This window comes from Strongylocentrotus purpuratus, unplaced genomic scaffold (assembly GCF_000002235.5).
Source record: "Strongylocentrotus purpuratus isolate Spur 01 unplaced genomic scaffold, Spur_5.0 spur5_scaffold_12, whole genome shotgun sequence".
Taxonomy (NCBI): domain Eukaryota; kingdom Metazoa; phylum Echinodermata; class Echinoidea; order Camarodonta; family Strongylocentrotidae; genus Strongylocentrotus; species Strongylocentrotus purpuratus.
This window is the reverse complement of record NW_022145597.1, coordinates 27,111,627-27,129,401: the sequence shown is the minus strand read 5'-3', so window position 1 is coordinate 27,129,401 and position 17,775 is coordinate 27,111,627. Positions and strand designations below refer to the sequence as shown.

General features: G+C 36.5%; 2 protein-coding genes across 2 annotated transcripts; one reads left to right on the top strand and one right to left on the bottom strand.

Annotated features, from left to right (window-relative positions):
• The first annotated feature begins 128 nt into the window (after positions 1-128).
• On the top strand, positions 129-8,078 carry LOC580012 (dynein regulatory complex protein 9). The gene is made up of 10 exons (XM_011676035.2): positions 129-241; positions 1,360-1,540; positions 2,179-2,426; positions 2,952-3,080; positions 3,606-3,718; positions 4,484-4,614; positions 4,990-5,064; positions 5,509-5,640; positions 6,427-6,528; positions 7,111-8,078. Exons 2-10 carry the CDS (start codon positions 1,415-1,417, stop codon positions 7,231-7,233), a joined length of 1,179 nt encoding a protein of 392 aa, XP_011674337.2. The 5' UTR covers positions 129-241; positions 1,360-1,414; the 3' UTR covers positions 7,234-8,078.
• A 4,645-nt stretch (positions 8,079-12,723) lies between these two features.
• Positions 12,724-16,569, bottom strand: LOC100893060 (diamine acetyltransferase 2). The gene is made up of 5 exons (XM_003725668.3): positions 16,280-16,569; positions 15,451-15,574; positions 14,387-14,554; positions 13,571-13,611; positions 12,724-13,009 (listed from the first exon to the last, which is right to left on the bottom strand). The coding sequence occupies exons 2-5, from the start codon at positions 15,566-15,568 to the stop codon at positions 12,797-12,799; spliced, it is 540 nt and encodes a 179-aa protein (XP_003725716.2). The 5' UTR covers positions 15,569-15,574; positions 16,280-16,569; the 3' UTR covers positions 12,724-12,796.
• Between the last annotated feature and the right edge of the window lie 1,206 nt (positions 16,570-17,775).

The following is a 17,775-nucleotide window of genomic DNA, read 5'->3' as shown; positions in this document are numbered from 1 at the left end:
TTTTTTTACCATGTACACTATTCTAGCCTTGTACAAAATATTATAAATTGTGTATTAAAATATTCTTGTAAGCAAAATTATAACAATTATATTTTATTTTTTGTAAAATTTTAGTTGAACATCAATCGTACTGATCGAGCCAAGCGCTGAACGAGCTTAGATACAACGTAAACAAGCAGAAGCAGTCGCACATCCTCGAAAAACTTCCCATATTTCATGGTGTTGCTGTTGGAAAAAATATGTAAGTTCTGAAAAGATGGTAGCACATAGACTCTATTCTTTGTATTATTCCTGAAGAATATCTATAATTCAAAGAGCTTTACGTTTTTGAGGTACATGGAATGGAGCTAGACACAGTTCGCCAGCACTTCGTTGGTGCGGGATCGGGAGGGCAGCTTTGCCGCTCCTACCGGCCCATCAGCTCACAGGCTCCGCTCTTATCCGTACCCGTACGGTAGTGCAGATCTAGTGCTCATGCTCGATGCTTGGGAGTGATTACTATACTCAGGGAATAATTTTCCTCAAATTTTTTGATTAGCAATTTCAGCCGATGGATAAATATTTCAAATGAAATTCTGTACATTTCTATGGAAGAAAACTGCTACACAAAAGATATTTTGTATAGCAGTCATGCAAAAATGCATAGCAAATTGCGATGCGATACCAGGAAAATTATTCCCTGATACTGTTAGGGATTGAACTGACTTTGTCTTTGTGAATTCTTATGATTGTTTGTATGTTTGTTTAAGTTGGGTTATACAACACTGTTAGGTCTTTGATCAGTAGACCTGTTTTGTGCTAGCTGCTCACGAATGACGTCATCTTTCGACGTCTTTCGTTTCGTGAGCTGTTTGACTCTGACACTCAGTTTAAAATAAAATACGGTTGCAAGATTTTTAACAGATATAACACAGAGTTGTATTTTGCGTGGAGATACCTTACTAAAACATACCCAAAATGAAGTAAATATTCATTAAATGTCCAAATGAAGATCATGAGTTAAAAGTCGTCATATTACCTGTTTCGTGTCAATTTTCTTGTTATTTTTGGAGTATTTTTCGGGAAGACGATGATATTAGTATACACTTTTTAACAGGTTTCACGGCAAACTGCTGCACAATACAAATGCAGCAGCATACTACCGATGGTGGGTTGCGGGTGGGGCGCTCCTGTGTGAAGTTATCTACCGTAATGAGGATCTGAGACATATAATTTTAGTGCAAACTAGTAAGAAGTTGCTTTGCACTGTGCAGAAGTAGTATCCATGAGAGAACCTTGCAACCTTGCGAGTGATTCTAATGCAGAGAAAAATACTCACCAGTTAATTGCTTGCCTGTACTTTCAATTGTTCCACGATAGAGTCTGACGAGAAACAAACTTCCAAAGACCAGAGAAGCAGAAGAAGGGAGACGAGATGTCGGAGCTTACATCTCTTGATTCGGTGTACCTCAGCACCGTGCTAGCTGACACAGTAGATCAGCTAGCGGTGCTGGGGAAGATCATGCCCTCAACTTTCGAAGGAAGGCAGGATGCAAATGAGGTAGATTATAAATTAGATTTTAAAAGCTTTTGAAAGGTGATCTGGACTCCATGATGTATAATGTACATGTCATTCACAAATATTAGATTGTCTTAAGAGCAATGCTTGATAATGATTTTGCCAACTGTATACCATTTAGATCTGTCTCCCCCTACCCCTTCCTCTCCACCCCCTCTCTCTCTCTCTCTCTCTTTCTCTCTCCCTCCCCCTCTCTCCCCCTCCCCCTCTCCCCCTCTATCCCCCTCTCTCTCTCTTTTAATTGTTCTCTTTTAATTAACATGCATATGTGTTTTTTGTACATAATTGTACAGAAATATTAAAATAATTCATTTTAAACAATACAGTTCTGACATAGCCTTTTATACACAATTTTAGATTTGTATTTTTTTTTAATGAAGTGTAGTTGATAGATATTGAATGCTAATGTTATATTTTCCATCAATTAACTAACATGTTGAGTGTCAAATATTGATAATCAGTTTGGTTGGAGATGAAATTAGCCGGATTCTTGACAGTCAAAAGAACCTACATGTATAGTCAAAGTGTTTCAAAAAGTGACAATAGAAATTGAAATATAATTTTTATTATCAGTTTCCATTAATCAACAACCATCTTAACTTTCAATTATGAATAATTAGATGGTTGGAGATGAGATTAGCCAGATCCTGGACAGCCAAAAGAACCTGGAGTCGAAGTATGAGAATCTGATGCAGCAGAGGACCGACCTTAGGGCAGGGCCAAAGCGAGATGCACGTCGTCTGCAGGACAACAACCAGGAGATCGGGTCCGTCGTGGGCAACCTCCGGACTGCCAATCAAACCTTTGCCAAGAGTCTGAAGCAGAGTCCGTTGACCTCTGATAATCTTTATAAGATGCAGGATGACAGGTAAGACAAAATTATGATTATTTTTTTTCACAAAAAATACTTATTGGATGGATAGATGCTAATAGATGTATTTTACCCTAAAAGATGTTTGAAGAAGTGGAATCTGTTTGATTTTCTTTTATCAACTGTTTACCAACACTACATTGTGTTGAGAGTTAGGTCATTATTATCTCCCATGTGTCTTCCATCCCTTTACTCTCAAATCATTTTTTTTCCTATTCACTCCTGTTCACACAAGGTACCCTTGGAACAATCAAACACGCCTGAGGCGGTAGCCAAGGGTGTTTGGACTGTTTCTAAGGTACCGAGTGTGGGTAATTTGACTAATCCCCGAACAAAATGCTGTGTATTGTTTTATAAGATTATGTTTTATTTGTTTAATAAAATAATGTGTTATAACATGATGACGCATTAGTCAAAATAAATGCTTGGTCACGTGTACGCTTTCAACAAATCATTTGATTAGGATCCACGTCATCATCTTATAATTCACATTAATGATTGTATTGACGTTCTGTCTCATAGACAATTCCTTCAAGATGTCCTAAGTGCAACGTTGGATGAGATGAATCGAGAGAAGATGTTTACTGCCCTCATCCAGTCTGTTACCATGGAGAAAAATAAAAAAGCGGAGCTTCAGAACACCATTCTCAAGTAAGTCAATCTAACGATTTTTAAAACTTTTTTGTTGTGCTTCATTGCTTCATTTTTAGTGAGGATTAATATACAACCCCAATTTTTTGTTTTATATTATTTTCATTGCAAAATTACAAACCCTTAGGCCTCCTATGTATTGAGTAATTTTTATTGAAGAGGTACTTTCTAGGTTTTCTTCAGTAGGAAGTGAACATTATGTGTACATGTAGGAAAATATACTGTATTTTGGATGTCATCACTATGAACATGACAGACAATGAAAGCGGACAAAATATACAGTCCCTCAGGTAGACAAAGAAACATCCCTTCACTGCTATTATGTAAAAATGTGTAGAACAGGTGAATATGCATGTGACACCTGTTCTACACATTTTTACATAATAGCAGTGAAGGGATGTCCCTTTGTTTACCTGAGGAACTGTATATTTTGTCCGCTTTCATTGTCTGTCATGTTCATAGTGCATTCTATGTGTATATGTGCAGTTTACTAATTTCAATGTCTAAATGTTAATTTTTTATCAGGGAAGAAGAAGGTCGTAAGAAAATCCGATCACTGCAGAAACAGATTTCCACGGTGCGAGTAGAAAGAGAGGAGGAGACACAGCAGCGGAATCAGATGATTGCCCATTTGAAAGGTGAGTTAGATCTTGAAATGCTGATCATCCCTTGACTACGGGTAGTTGTTCTTAAGCTGGAGGGGGTAATGATCCCATGGGGTTATTATATGTTTTTATAAAGGGACCCATGATGATCAAACACACACACACATTTTCTCATGGGGTGATTTTTAAGTTTTATGGGGGTAAATGAAACAAAATCCATTTGCACTACAGGGGGTAACTGCAATGGTTAAGAATTGCAGGGGGTGGGGCTGAGCCTGGCATGGAATGTTAATTGGGGGCATTGGAAAAGAAAGATAAGAATCTACCGTTGCTGGTCGATCTGGAGATGGTTTGTTAAATTGCACTTCAGACTTTAGAATCACATTAAGTGCTAGTCCCATTTAAGGTTCTAGTCTGAGCAACATGTTAAGCTTAAAAAATATTGTCAATTTCAAGAAGAAAAGGTGACCGGTTTGACCCGGCCCCGCCCCCACCCACCCACTCAGTGTTATTTAGGGTATGCATATGCGTGTTCCCAGCACCCCCCCCCCCCCTTTCAGCAAAAGTCTGGTGTGTAAAGTCAATATAGGTAGACCTTTTTCCTTTGTATACAAGCCTTTTCAGCACCCCCCCCCCTTTTCAGCATAATTCCGGTGTGTAAAGTCAATACGGGTAGACCTTTTTCTTTTGTTACGAGATGGAGATTTTGGGAACATGCATGGTATCCCTCCATTCCCGGAGTGGGGGGCTGGGCCAGTTTAACACCTGAATAATTTCTGATGTAAATTATAATTCCAGATCAGCTGCAGGAGATGAAGGCTAAGACCAGCATGGAGGGCAAGTATGTGCAGAAAGATGCAGAGGTTGCCGTGGGACAGATGCAGAAGAGATGCTTTCTCACAGAGAAGGAGATGAGGGATGAAATAGAGGTGAGATGAAGTTCTGTTAATCGATGGTGATAGTAGTGGTGGTACTGGGGATGGTGGTGATTGGGGGGGGGATGTTTGTGGTGGTGGTGGAGGGATTATTTGGTTGTGACAGTGGTGGTGGAAGTGGTGATGGTGGGTGGTATAAGGTGATGATGATAATGAGAGGGATAAAAAGAAGATGAGGAGGAGGAGGAGTAAATGGGGGTGGGGGGGGGGGGGTGTGGGGGTAGTGAGAGGTAAGTAGGTGTGGAACAACCAAAACCTATTTTGATTGATTGTTCAAATAGAACATTTGTAATGCTAGTGCTCATAATACAAAAGGTTGGAACATCAATTTAACGTAACCCTTTTTGTCTCCTTTTTTCTGTGTTGCAGCTTTTGAAACAAAAAGTAGATGAGGAGCAGAGAGTTAACACAGAAATAGAGACGTATCTCAAGAGGCATCAAACTGTAAGTTAAAAAATGTTCAGTAATGAATAAATATATTGATATAAAACCTCATTATAAGAGCTAAGAACATTGTTTTTTAAAGAGAAATAACTGACTTTAAAGTGCATCAAAAATTTGGAGTAATCCAGGATTAATTAGGTCACAAATTTGTCCCAAATATACATTATAGTATATCTAGTCACTTAAATTGTAATTTAGACAATGACTTATTTCATAAAATGTGTTGTTTAGGGAGTAATGTCAAGCTTTTGATGTCTTTGTAAACATGATTTTCATAATGATTGGCATCCTGATATTATTCTGTTCTTTTTGTTTTTTAGGAAGTGGATAGGTAGGGTTAGTATTGGCTGTCTCTGATGTCTTTGTGTTTATGAATATCTTAATTAGATTAAAAAGAAACATCAAACAATCTCAGAAATGTTCCTCTTTGTCTCTTTCTTTTAGGAAATGGAGGAGAAGGTTGAGTACTGGATGGAGAAGTATGACAAAGATGTGGAAGCTAAGACGCATGAGCTAGAGGTCCTCAAGGCTTCAAAGTCAAATGATCTAGCGAGGCTCCAAGAACTCACCAAATTGGTAAGAATTAAACTCTTCTAAATTTGGCTCTAGTGTTGTACTTTCACATTTATTAAAATCACTTTATAAATACTTTGTATTATTGTTATTTTGTTAAAGCAATCTAATAAATAAAGTGTCTAACACGATTGCAGAGACATTGGCTTGCATGCAATTATTACCGTGCTGTACTGCACTTATAAATCATGAACAGATTTAATAAGATGTTGTAATGTTTACATAATTCAAAATATGATGGACAAGGCTACTTCAATTTTTTTAGGGGATTGCTTGTAAATCTTTTTGACCATGTTGCTTGAAATAGCTAAATGAATGATGTAGAATAGATGTCATGTGCATGTTTTTATTTCTCAAACTGGGAACATTATTTTAATTGCTTTCTCAGGCAAACATATAACATATGATTAATTTCTGCTGTTACAAGGAAAATAAACCTGGGGGTTGTTTCACAAAGACTAAGATCAACTTTAAGTTGGACTTAACTATGGCAGGCCGTTCATGCCACTGATTGCTCTCACCATTGGTCTCTCAATTATGATCTTTAGATAACATTTTTTCCTGCAATAATGAACTATCAAAAAAGGTAAATTCTGTAAATTTGTGACCACGATTTGTACGTTCCTTGAGAGACAAATGCCAGTGAATGGTGAGAGGAAACAATGGCATGAAAGGCCTGCCATAGTTAAGTCTTACTTAAAGTTAATCTTAGTTTTGTGAAACACCCCCCTCCCCTCGTTGATAAATGATTGATTGAGCATGCCTCTTGTTATCTTTGGTCTACTCTAGTATGTAGAGTATGAACAGGTATGCGTGGAGGACAGGATAGAGAAAGAGAAAGCAAGACGTAAAGCTGAACAGCAAGAAGAGGAGCTCAAATCATGTGTCTCGGTAAGATACAATACCGATATATTCTTTCTTTTTCCCCCCTTTTTTTTTCCTTTTCTCTCTCTCTCTCTTTCAAATTGTATCTCTCTTTATCCTGTCCCTCTCCCCTTTTCCACTTTTCACTCTTTTTTCTTCTTTCTTTCTCAATTCACTGACAAAGTGACTGACAAAATCACCATGATTTTCTTCAAATATATAGTAAACTTATCCTTTACATCAGATATATCAATTATCAATTTTATATTGTAATATTGATATTAATATACCATTTTGTAATTTACAATCTTTTTTTTGTTTTGTTCGTGATATTTTTTTTGTACCTTGTCTTTGGACTTGTTTTTTGGTATATTTTTATGAAACCAAAATTGAATTGAATTGAATTAAATTCATGTTATGTAATGAATCATTGACAGAGCTACCTGACAAAGTCATAACAATTCTAACAAATATAATTCAGAATAGATGTCTTCATATTCAGTTTGAATTAGTATACGTTATAATTCATGTGCAACAGTTCTGACAGACAAAGCCTATGTTTCCAGTATACTAGAAATGAATGTTTCTCTTTGTCCTTCTTGTCTGTAGCTCCAGTCTTGGTGGCGAGGAGTCATGGTCCGGAAGCAGCTTGGTCCATACAGCAAGAAAAAGAAGAAGGGAAAGAAAGGAAAGAAGGGGTCCGGAAAGAAGAAGGGAAAGAAGAAGAAGTAGATGGCTCATTCTATCCAAACCATATTTTATCAATTCTCATTTCAATTTGATGTCCTAATTCACCAACACTCCCTGCACAAGTTTAACTGTAAATTGAAATGTATAGATACAAGATTTTTGTAATGCAGAACATGTGTAGCTGACCATATGGGGGTGATTGTTGCACCGATAATTGTACATTTCAAATAGTTCAAATTCGGGTACCAAAAGTCGACCACTGCCTGGTAATAAGATATACATGTACACCTTTCCAAAAGTAAGAAGGTAATGCTATCAATATTTGCTTATCATATCATTATATTCATTCACAAGTAATCTTGTGATTACTAACGGTTTCATGGGGATGATGGTGACCGAAATCTTATCGAAGAAAAACTAGCGGCAATGGATAATAATGGAGCTTGAATGCCAACTATATATTGTGATATATATATTTATAAATTTGGTGAAGAATACTTGGATCAGTCTTGTACAGTCTGAATTATTCCAAATACTGTTAAGACAATTCTGATTATTGTTTTGATATCTGCTCCACCCCCCCCCCCCCCCACCCCCCCTCAAGGGTGATTTCATACTGACATGTTATTTCTCAAGTCATTCTTTAGTAGATAGGTGGGGGGGGGGAAGAAAATGGAATACAGTTAGCCCTCAGCAACATTTTCAAATATTTTGAAAGTAAAGGATACTTCAGGAACATTATAAATTGTGGTTATTTCTTGTATGGTAAATTTTATTATATCAATAATAAGGGAAATATGATTTGAAATGGAATATATATAATATCCTGATATCTAAATTTCTCCGTCCATTTCTCTATGTGTAAATAAAAGTATCTCTGTATGAAATTTAGTTTTGTATGTTTTCTGTTTAGCTTTTAGTTAATTATTTATGTAGAAAACAAACTTAGTACAGTGGTAACACATATTCGACACCATAGTTACTTTTCTTTTAAAAGTTAACACACTATTAACGTTTTGACAGAAAGAAACACAGATAGAAACTTAGAAAGAGGTAAGAGAGATAAAGAGTCCGAAAGAGAGAGAGGAAAATGCATGTGAAAATAAAGGATACAGTGAAATAATTTTGAAATGTACGATTTGAAGTCACAGAAAAGGTCTTTTCACATTCACAGTATCATTACTTAACTTGTCCCCCCCCCCTCTCTCTCACACCCTCCCTCTCTTTCTTTTTCCCCCTCTCTCTCACCCTCCCTCTCTCACACCCTCCCTTCCTCTCTCTCTTCCTATCTGTTAACTGGCTCTTTACCTTTCCTTCTACTCTTTTGTCTTTCCCTCTGCCTCTAATTTTCTTTCTCAACATCATTACCTATGTACAGTTAAGTTTATTCTTGGATGTGAGTGTTTAAGTTAATGTAAATTAGAACAAATACTTTGATAAGATATATGTAGCACTAGCTCATTCACTATTTATTATACACTTGACAAACGATCTTGTACAATTTACATATTTCAGTTTTTTTTAATTTCTATATAAATCTGAATATGTACATGCATAGTGACAATGACAATGATTGATTGACAACAAATTTTTATTTCTGTAACGGCCCCTTCTGGGGCATGGAAGAAATACAGTTGAATAGTACATATATAATGTTCAACAATGATATTCGTATAGAATTTTTTTTTTTTAACACGCACAGAAAATCTTTAAAAACAAGAAAATCTTTAGTCACACACTTTATGAAGGGACATTTGCTTACAAAACAACTCTGTGCATATGACACATGAAATCACCCTGTGAAATTAAGGCCCAAATTCATAAAGATAAACTTAGTAAAACTTATTGAAACTAGCCTAAACTCAATCGATCTATGGAGTATCAAACATAAACAAAAATGTAGATAATAAAAAGCCTGATACTTGGCACTAAAATGTAAAATGTAGCAAAATAATAACTAAATTTAATCCTGTGACAGGATGAACAATGATTAATTGAATTTACTCATGTTGACATGATTTTTCTTTCATGTAGAATTTTTAATGGAATGAAGTTGACACTTGGCACGCCATAAGTCAATAAACAAAGCCTACCCTTTTAATCTGGGTTTTTAACACAGAATAAAGTTATTACGCTTCATGAATGATGGCCATAAGTTCTGTATACCGGTAATAAAATCAACTTAAAGTCAAACTAACATAAAGAATCATGCTACAGATATAGAGTACTGTTTCATTGTAAGCTCTATTTTTCTTCCAATCCAAATGAATACATCCACAGTTTACCAACAATAATATATGACTGTCAGATGCATATAATAAATTATGTAACTTTACAACAATACATACAAGTAGGTTTTTATAAAAGAGAGCTGCTTTGTGTGAAATATTATTCTAATACCTGAATTTGATATAAGGCAGCTTCAGAGTGCGATTGACTTATTTGTACATGTCTCTTATAAAAATCCAGGAATTCATATTCAAATAACATTCAAATCAAGGTGAATTCGAATCATAATTTTACAGGCACTTTTAGATGTAAAATCAGATGCGAGACACATATTACAAAGGAAAAAAAGAGAAACCTTATTAATCATCATAGACTGTCATTTTCATGAATCTCACAAATTGAGTTCAATAATTCAATCATTTTACAGCATAAATTGTTGTCAGAATCTGGATCGACCCCTAAGGAAAATTTTCACCCACGCAAATATTTCTCTTCCTTCCGAGTTTCATGTTTATGATTGCCAACTGTTTATAGATAAATTTCACAAATATTTGAAAGTCATACTTCCTTTTTCAGGTGAAGAAGAGACCATAATCCTCATTTCGTTTGAAGTAAATATTTGAGAATTGAGAGTATAGTTTGTAAGATATTAAAAACAAAGACAGATATAAAGTCCTATGGATATACCGTATATACACAAATTTTGGCTTTCATGCCCCGCCCCTTTTCCTTTTGCCCTCTTGTATTTACTTTTTCATTTTTTCTTACGACCGAAGTCCTTTGCGTTTAGATTTTTTGTTGTTGAAATGATGAAATTTCATTTAGATCACAATGACTGTCTTTAGAACATGATAGTCTCAATTACAAGTCTTCAAGAAATGTCAAAGAATCATCTGTCTTTTATGTGCAGGATCGATGCAAAGTCCTATACCCCAAACATCCAATTTGTAGATCAAATATAAATTATCAAAAGAGTTGCGAAGTCAACAAATCATATAGAAAAAAAAACTTAGCAGTGTTAACATATATTCAACACCATGTTGGTTACTTTTCTCTTAAATGTTAACACACTATTAATGTTTTGACAGATAGATAGGCCTATACAGATAAAAAGAGGTAAGAGAGATAAAGAGCCAGAAAGATATGAGAGATAGAAAGTAAAAAAGCATGTGAAAATAAAGGATACAGTGAAATAATTTTGAAATGTACGATTTGAAGTCACAGAAAAGTTCTTTTCACATTCACAGTATCATTATACTTAACTTGTCCCCCCCCCCTTCACTCTCTATCCCCCCCTCCCTCTCTCTCTCATACCCTCCCTATTTCCCCTCTCTCACACCCTCCCTATTTCCCCTCTCTCACACCCTCCCTATTTCCCCTCTCTCACACCCTCCCTATTTCCCCTCTCTCACACCCTCCCTATTTCCCTTCTCTCAAACCCTCCCTATTTCCCCTCTCTCACACCCTCCCTATTTCCCTTCTCTCACACCCTCCCTATTTCCCTTCTCTCACATCCTCCCTATTTCCCCTCTCTCACACCCTCCCTATTTCCCCTCTCTCACACCCTCCCCCTCTCTCACACACCCTCCCTTTCTCTCTCTTCCCCCTCCCTCTCTCTCTCTTCCCCCTCTCTCTCTCTCCCCCTCTCTCTCTTCCCCTCTGCCTCTAATTTTCTTTCTCAACATCATTACCTAAGTACAGGTAAGTTTATTCATGGATGTGATTGTTTAAATTACTGTAATTAACGTTGTATAAACCGCCCTCGTGTATTAACCGCACCCATTTTTTTCGCCCTTAAAAAAAAAATTGTCGGCAGCAAGTCAGGTCCGTGTTAAACAAACCCACGCGGGAAGGCCTTTCATTTAACTGCAAGGTGCAGCTGAATGAGTAAGATCATTAATGTAAATTAAAAAACAGCACAGGACCTAGGATAGAACCTTGTGGTACGTACACCGTGTGTAGGAATTATTATTATAAACTACATATTGAGATCTATCAGAAAGATTACTTTCAAACCAAGATGACGGACAAATTTGAGTGTTGTTCTAGTTTCCTAGTGGTGATGTCAACACACCGATTACTGAGCTGGAAGACATTGCCAGGCATAGCGCCATGTGTACCATGTATAAACCGCACCCCGACTTTGAATTTTTTTCGGCAGCAAAAAAGTGCGGTTTATACACCATTTATTACGTTAGTGTAAATTAGAACAAAGAATAATAATAATAATAGCTAGTTCTTATATAGAGTACCGAAGCTGTGACATCATTAAAATCTATTTTTAGAATTTTTAAATATTTTCTTCATTTTCCGAAAGAGCATAAAAAATAATGTCCAAATGTCGAAAACCAATTGAATAAGTTGAGTATTGGCTGAGATATGACCATCTGAATAAATAAATTTCCTATAGGAACTCAGTGTTATTTGCTCTGGCTCGTAACTGTTCATGGATAAATTTCACAAATATTTGAAAGTCATACTTCCTTCTTCAGGTGAAGAAGAGACCAAATATATTCCTCATTTCGTTTGATGGAATACAAGTAAATATTTGAAAAATGAGAGTATAGTTTGTAAGAAATAAAAAAACAAAGACAGATATAAAGTCCTATGGATATATACACAAAATTTTATTCTGGTCTTTCCAAAAGATTTCCATTGGGAAACTGTACCGTGTGAGTAAAAAAAAAAGTTTACACCTAGAAAATTGCTAATTATTTTGAAAATCATCTATGAACAGTAAATTATTATACATCTAATGAAAGAGTGTTTTATCCCAAATAATTTGGTATCATTTTTGTGTGGTATGTGCTCACGCTTGGAGAACAGGAGGCATTGTTTGCGAGAGTGCAAAAATTGACTTGCGCCAAAGTAATGCCTACAGCATGTATTATGTTGGGATTAGCAGAGTGAGAGAATGAATTGAATGTATAAAATGAAATGCATTGCATATGATTTTTGCAGAAGCAAAGTCTCACACACACACACACACACAAACACACAAGCGCGCGCACACAAATGTTCGTTGATATTTGATATGTGTGGCATGATTTATTTTGTTAGGGATGTTATTTGGATCTGCAAAGACCGAATTAATACCCAAATCCCAATTATTTTATGCAAACATCACACAAGCAACTTTGGCGCAAATCGATTTTGCATGCTCGCAAACAATGCCTCCTGTTCATCCAAGCGTGAACATATACCACACAAAAATGATACCTAATGATTCGGGATAAAACACTCTTTCATAACATGTATAATAATTAACTGTTCATAGATGTTTTTTTAAAATAATTAGCAATTTTCTAGGTGTAAACTTTTTTTTGACCCACACTGCATATAAAAGATATATTAAAAAAAGGGCATTCAAATAAAATCACAGCTGCACATTTACCGTTGTATCGGCACTTAGTTTGACTTTATAATTGGTTGCAAAATTCTTTAGCTGTTCTTGGAATAGTGTGATATTTTCCCAATTTTCTTTCTTGGTCAAATTCTCTCCTCCAATCCGGGCGTACAGTTCTGCCGGACGCTTATTCCAAGACAGAACAATCCAGTTCATGCGATTACATCCTCTTTCAAACGCACACTGAGAGGGAGGAATAGAGAAAAGACATTGGGAAAATTATTTCAGAAGTTATTTAAGTTTCTAATTGTGCAAAAGGCACATATAGCCAGGTTATTGAACCCATGAAATGTCTTGGACAAACCATAAAATGTGTGTATACAATAAACACAGAAAAACTTGAGGATAAAATAAGTTTTTTTTTTATCTATAACAAATGCTTAATTTCTATGATAAATTTGCTCTCAGCCAATAAGATGCCTTGATTTCAGTAGCTTATAACAGTAGCTTGTAACTTGTTATTGATAACAAGTTTAATGTAAAAGGGCCCTGGTCCTAGACTGCATGCCACTGGGGTAGGATTTTCATGCTTTCTTTACTTTAAAATTTCCTTAAATTTTACATGCAAACAAAATTTAAACATTTACTTTAAATATATAAAATCATGACTTACACTTAAGCCACAAAAATACCTTTCTAATAAGACTTCCAACTGACTTGTTATAAGAAGTTTACTACCTGTAAGTGTTCTGAATTAACATATTTCAAAAGCTGAAGCAAAAAGTTAATGCTGTAAAGGCTCACCTTGGCAACCGATTGCATTAATGATGTTCCAAGCCCACTGCCTATGGAGTAAAGTGGAAAAAAGAGTATTTCAAAGAAAACTATTTGATGATAACAATAGTTACATTTATACTAGGTACATATCTATCCCAGATGATATATAATCAAGGCACCTATGATGTAATGCCCTAACCCTGGCTTTAGCCCTGATTCCCTGAGGTACTCAAAGCACTTGATCAATAACATCTATCAGGCACCAGTTTACTACACCTGGGCGGAGAGTGACAAACATAGATTAATGTCTTGCCACATTAGATATCACTATGCACTTGAAAAGAACAGTTTTCAACAAGTTTATGACATGAATCCTTTGCAAGCCATAGATGAAAATTCCCGCCCTAGAGTTTGAATGTTGAACAATTTGTTTGAACAAAGACTGTCTACATATTACCCAGATACAGAAACAGTGACCTCTTTCATAAATGTTAACATCTGCGTAACATACCAGTATTCCATGCCCAATTTATCGAAGAAAGCTATCTTGAAAAAGACTTCACTTTTAAATTGATATGACAACTATCCAAACTCCAAAAATATTTGTAACCTACAAGAGGTTACCCAACCAACGTTGTGCTATTTATCAACATAAACTGACTGTGAAATAATTATATAATATTGACTGGCCTTGAGAGAGATACTACATATATTGCCCAAACTAGACTAATATTGCCCCGAGTCAAAGACGAGGGCAATATGGCAATATATGTGGTTTCTACTGAAAGTTAAGCCAGTCAATATTTTTATAATATTGACTGAATAATTATCTATATACCGTACCTCTATGGGCTGGTGTGACATATAAATCATCCAAGTAGGCAGTACGGCCCTTCCATGAGCTATACATGTAGGAGAAAGAGCTGTAGGCTACGGTCGCCTTGGATACGGTGCACACCGCAACTAACAGGTGTACAAAGGGTTGGTCACAGAATGCATCAGCTCTTAGTTCTAAACGAAAATCAAGGAACAGTAACAAATAATTATCATGTTGATATTAAATTGATATTAGGAGGTGCAATGGAGCAGTGGCAGAGCAGTGGTCTCGTAACCAGGAGGTCCTGGGTTCAAAACCAAGTCGATGCGCTAGAGCCCTTTAATTGGTAAGGCATTACTCCTCATTACCAAGTCCCTCGGAGAGGACTTAAAGCCGTCGGTCCCTTGGTTGCTGACTTAGAAGCATACACAAGCTTTTTTAGCAGTCAGGTAAAACAAAACAAAACAAACATAGAGGTCAAGACCAGGCTTGTTCAATTTTTATCCCGCATGTAAATGAATACCGGTACTTTAATCTCACTGGAGTTTGTGATTTCGTTTGATTATTAAGGCAAGTTTTTTTTTTGACGTTAACTTGCACTTGCTAATTTTCACTTCCTTAAGTGATCAAAACTCCTTTACTTCAACTACAGATTCAAGCTGCAGTTATATATTTTCAATGAGTCAATGGTTTGATCGATATTCATACACCCTACGAGCTCAAGGAGTTTCGTTTTCATGCATGTTGCTCTTGTGCTACTTCAAATAAGTATGTACACATAAATTGCATCTAGAAGAGATGTTTGCAAATTTTTCATGTGCATCTCTTAATTGATCTTTTTTTCTTCAAAATGTAATGATTTATATCACGCAGACCCCCGACCCCACTCCCCAACTACATTCTTTCAAAGCCATCAATATACAAAGTTGGCTAACCCAGTTCTAGTTGTACAATATGATGAATACTGTTTTGGGGCAACTAAAACACATACATTATGCTATAACTAACTAACACCAAGTTGGCCAAACTCTGTTAAAGACGGCTCTGCATAATTCTCTCTCTTCTTAATCAAAATGGAAAATGTTCTTACTCTCCGGTGTCATTTCGCATTGGTCTGGCATACTCTCATACTCGGCAAGTTCCTTGATGAGCCTTACAATCTCCTCACAATCACCTGGTACAGCCTTTCTGATCAAGTATGTTGCCATGGTTATCTGTGAATGTAAAACAAGAGACAGGCTATAGTCAAGTCAGTGGTATCGATTTGTTCAAATTTGTACTCAATCAATGAAAAAAAAACACTTTAAAGCTGCAGCTAATTACATGAATACCTGAAAATGTGGACTCCTGTTATTAAGTATTACACTTAAAATTACAGTTCCCCACACAGCAGACTAAATATAAGTGAATTTTTATTCCCACATTCCATGCATTAACACATCTCTAAATGTAGCAAAAAATAACTGATCTGATGATCAATGCATGGCAATGCCAATTATAGCCGGAACATAGTTAGTAGACTATATAGTTGGAGATCAATTTACTCTTTTGAGATAATATACCACTAGTCATTATATCATATAAATGGCGGAAAAAAAAATCAAGGGCATCTTAACTGACACTCACCTAACCTCCCAATTTTCATGACATCATGATCTTTCTTATCTCATCATAATCCCAGTCACATCTCTTTCACTCTGGATTACACTACAGTACAGGCTATTGTATTGTGACCAGTCATTTCGCCCGGCGCAGCCCGCTAGAGCAGGCGAGGGGCAACAGTAGCTGTTGTTGGAGTGGGATGGACTACCATACCCTAACTTCCTAAGGCGCTATAAACGGACGGATAAATGCAAATTATGACTTTTTATACTTCCTATTACAACGGTACATTATCAAAATCAGAGTCTAAAATTTACCTTCAAAGTTTTTCCACAACAAATATGTCTGTGCCGTGATTCTCCACAGCAAACCTATAAGTGTGTCTCACGTCCAAGCTCTTGCACAAGAAAGAAGTGTTTCTCTACGTATATCTAGCGATGGATCGGCCGGAACTCTGGCAGAGAAAACGACGGGATCGGGATGTCCGCTGCATGCAGCCTTAGGCATCCTGCACGCAATGTGAATATGGCAACGCATCGAAACACCACATGGCTTTCACTGTTGCCACGCCCCTTTTTTGCCTTTTGCCCTCTCGTGTTTACTTTCTCATTTTTCTTATCCGTCATGCCTTCGGCCGAAGTCCTTTCCGTTTATACTTCTTTTTAAATGATGAAATTTCATTTAGATCACAATGACTGTCTTTCGAACATGATAGTCTCAATTACGAGCCTTCAAGATATGTCAAAGAATCCTCTGTCTTTTTAAGTGCAGAATGCAAAGTCCTATAACCCCAAACCGCTTCCAATTGGTAGCTCAAATATCAATTATCAAAATAGTTGTGAAGTCAACAAATCATACGATTCATATTGGAGTAATTAATATCAGCATGATTTCTATATGGTAATTGTATAGAAGATTCTCTTTCAAAATTAATGCCTACCACTACCCGTTAGCACTCCACCAGACGCACTTTTTGTACTGGTACTCTTATTCATAATTGCATAACCATTTGTTGTATTTTATATCCTACTTCTTTCTCTGCAAGTCCCTCGATTTCTCTCCTTCTTGTTCTGTAGCTCCCTCAATACCCCCAGCCTCCCCTCTCTCGATCTCTCTCTACCTCTTAATTATGCCATCACTCTTATCCATCTCCTGAATTTCGTTGTCGTACATATACATGTACTATATGTATCTATCTCTATTCTCCTTGCTCTCTCTCTCTCTCTCTCTCTCTAATCGTCACTCCTGTTATTTCTGAGCCCAACTCATGTGTTCAATTTCTCTATTTCAAAATCTCTCTCTCTCTCTCTTTCTCTCTCTAACCATCACTCCTGTTGTTTCTGAGCCCAACATGTGTTCTCTTTCTCTATTTCAAAATCTCTCTCTCTCTCTCTCTTTCTCTCTCTTTCTCTCTCTAACCAACACTCCTGTTATTTCTGAGCCCAACTCATTTGTTCTCTTTCTCTATTTCAAAATCTCTCTCTCTCTCTCTCTTTCTCTCTCTAACCAACACTCCGGTTATTTCTGAGCCCAACTCATGTGTTCTCTTTCTCCATTTCAAAATATCTCTCTCTGTCTCTCTCTTTCTCTCTCAAACCAACACTCCTGTTATTTCTGAGCCCAACTCATGTGTTCTCTTTCTCCATTTCAAAATATCTCTCTCTGTCTCTCTCTCTATTCTCAAACCAACACTCCTGTTATTTCTGAGCCCAACTCATGTGTTCTCTTTCTCCATTTCAAAATATCTCTCTCTGTCTCTCTCTTTCTCTCTCTAACCATCACTCCTGTTATTTCTGAGCCCAACTCATGTGTT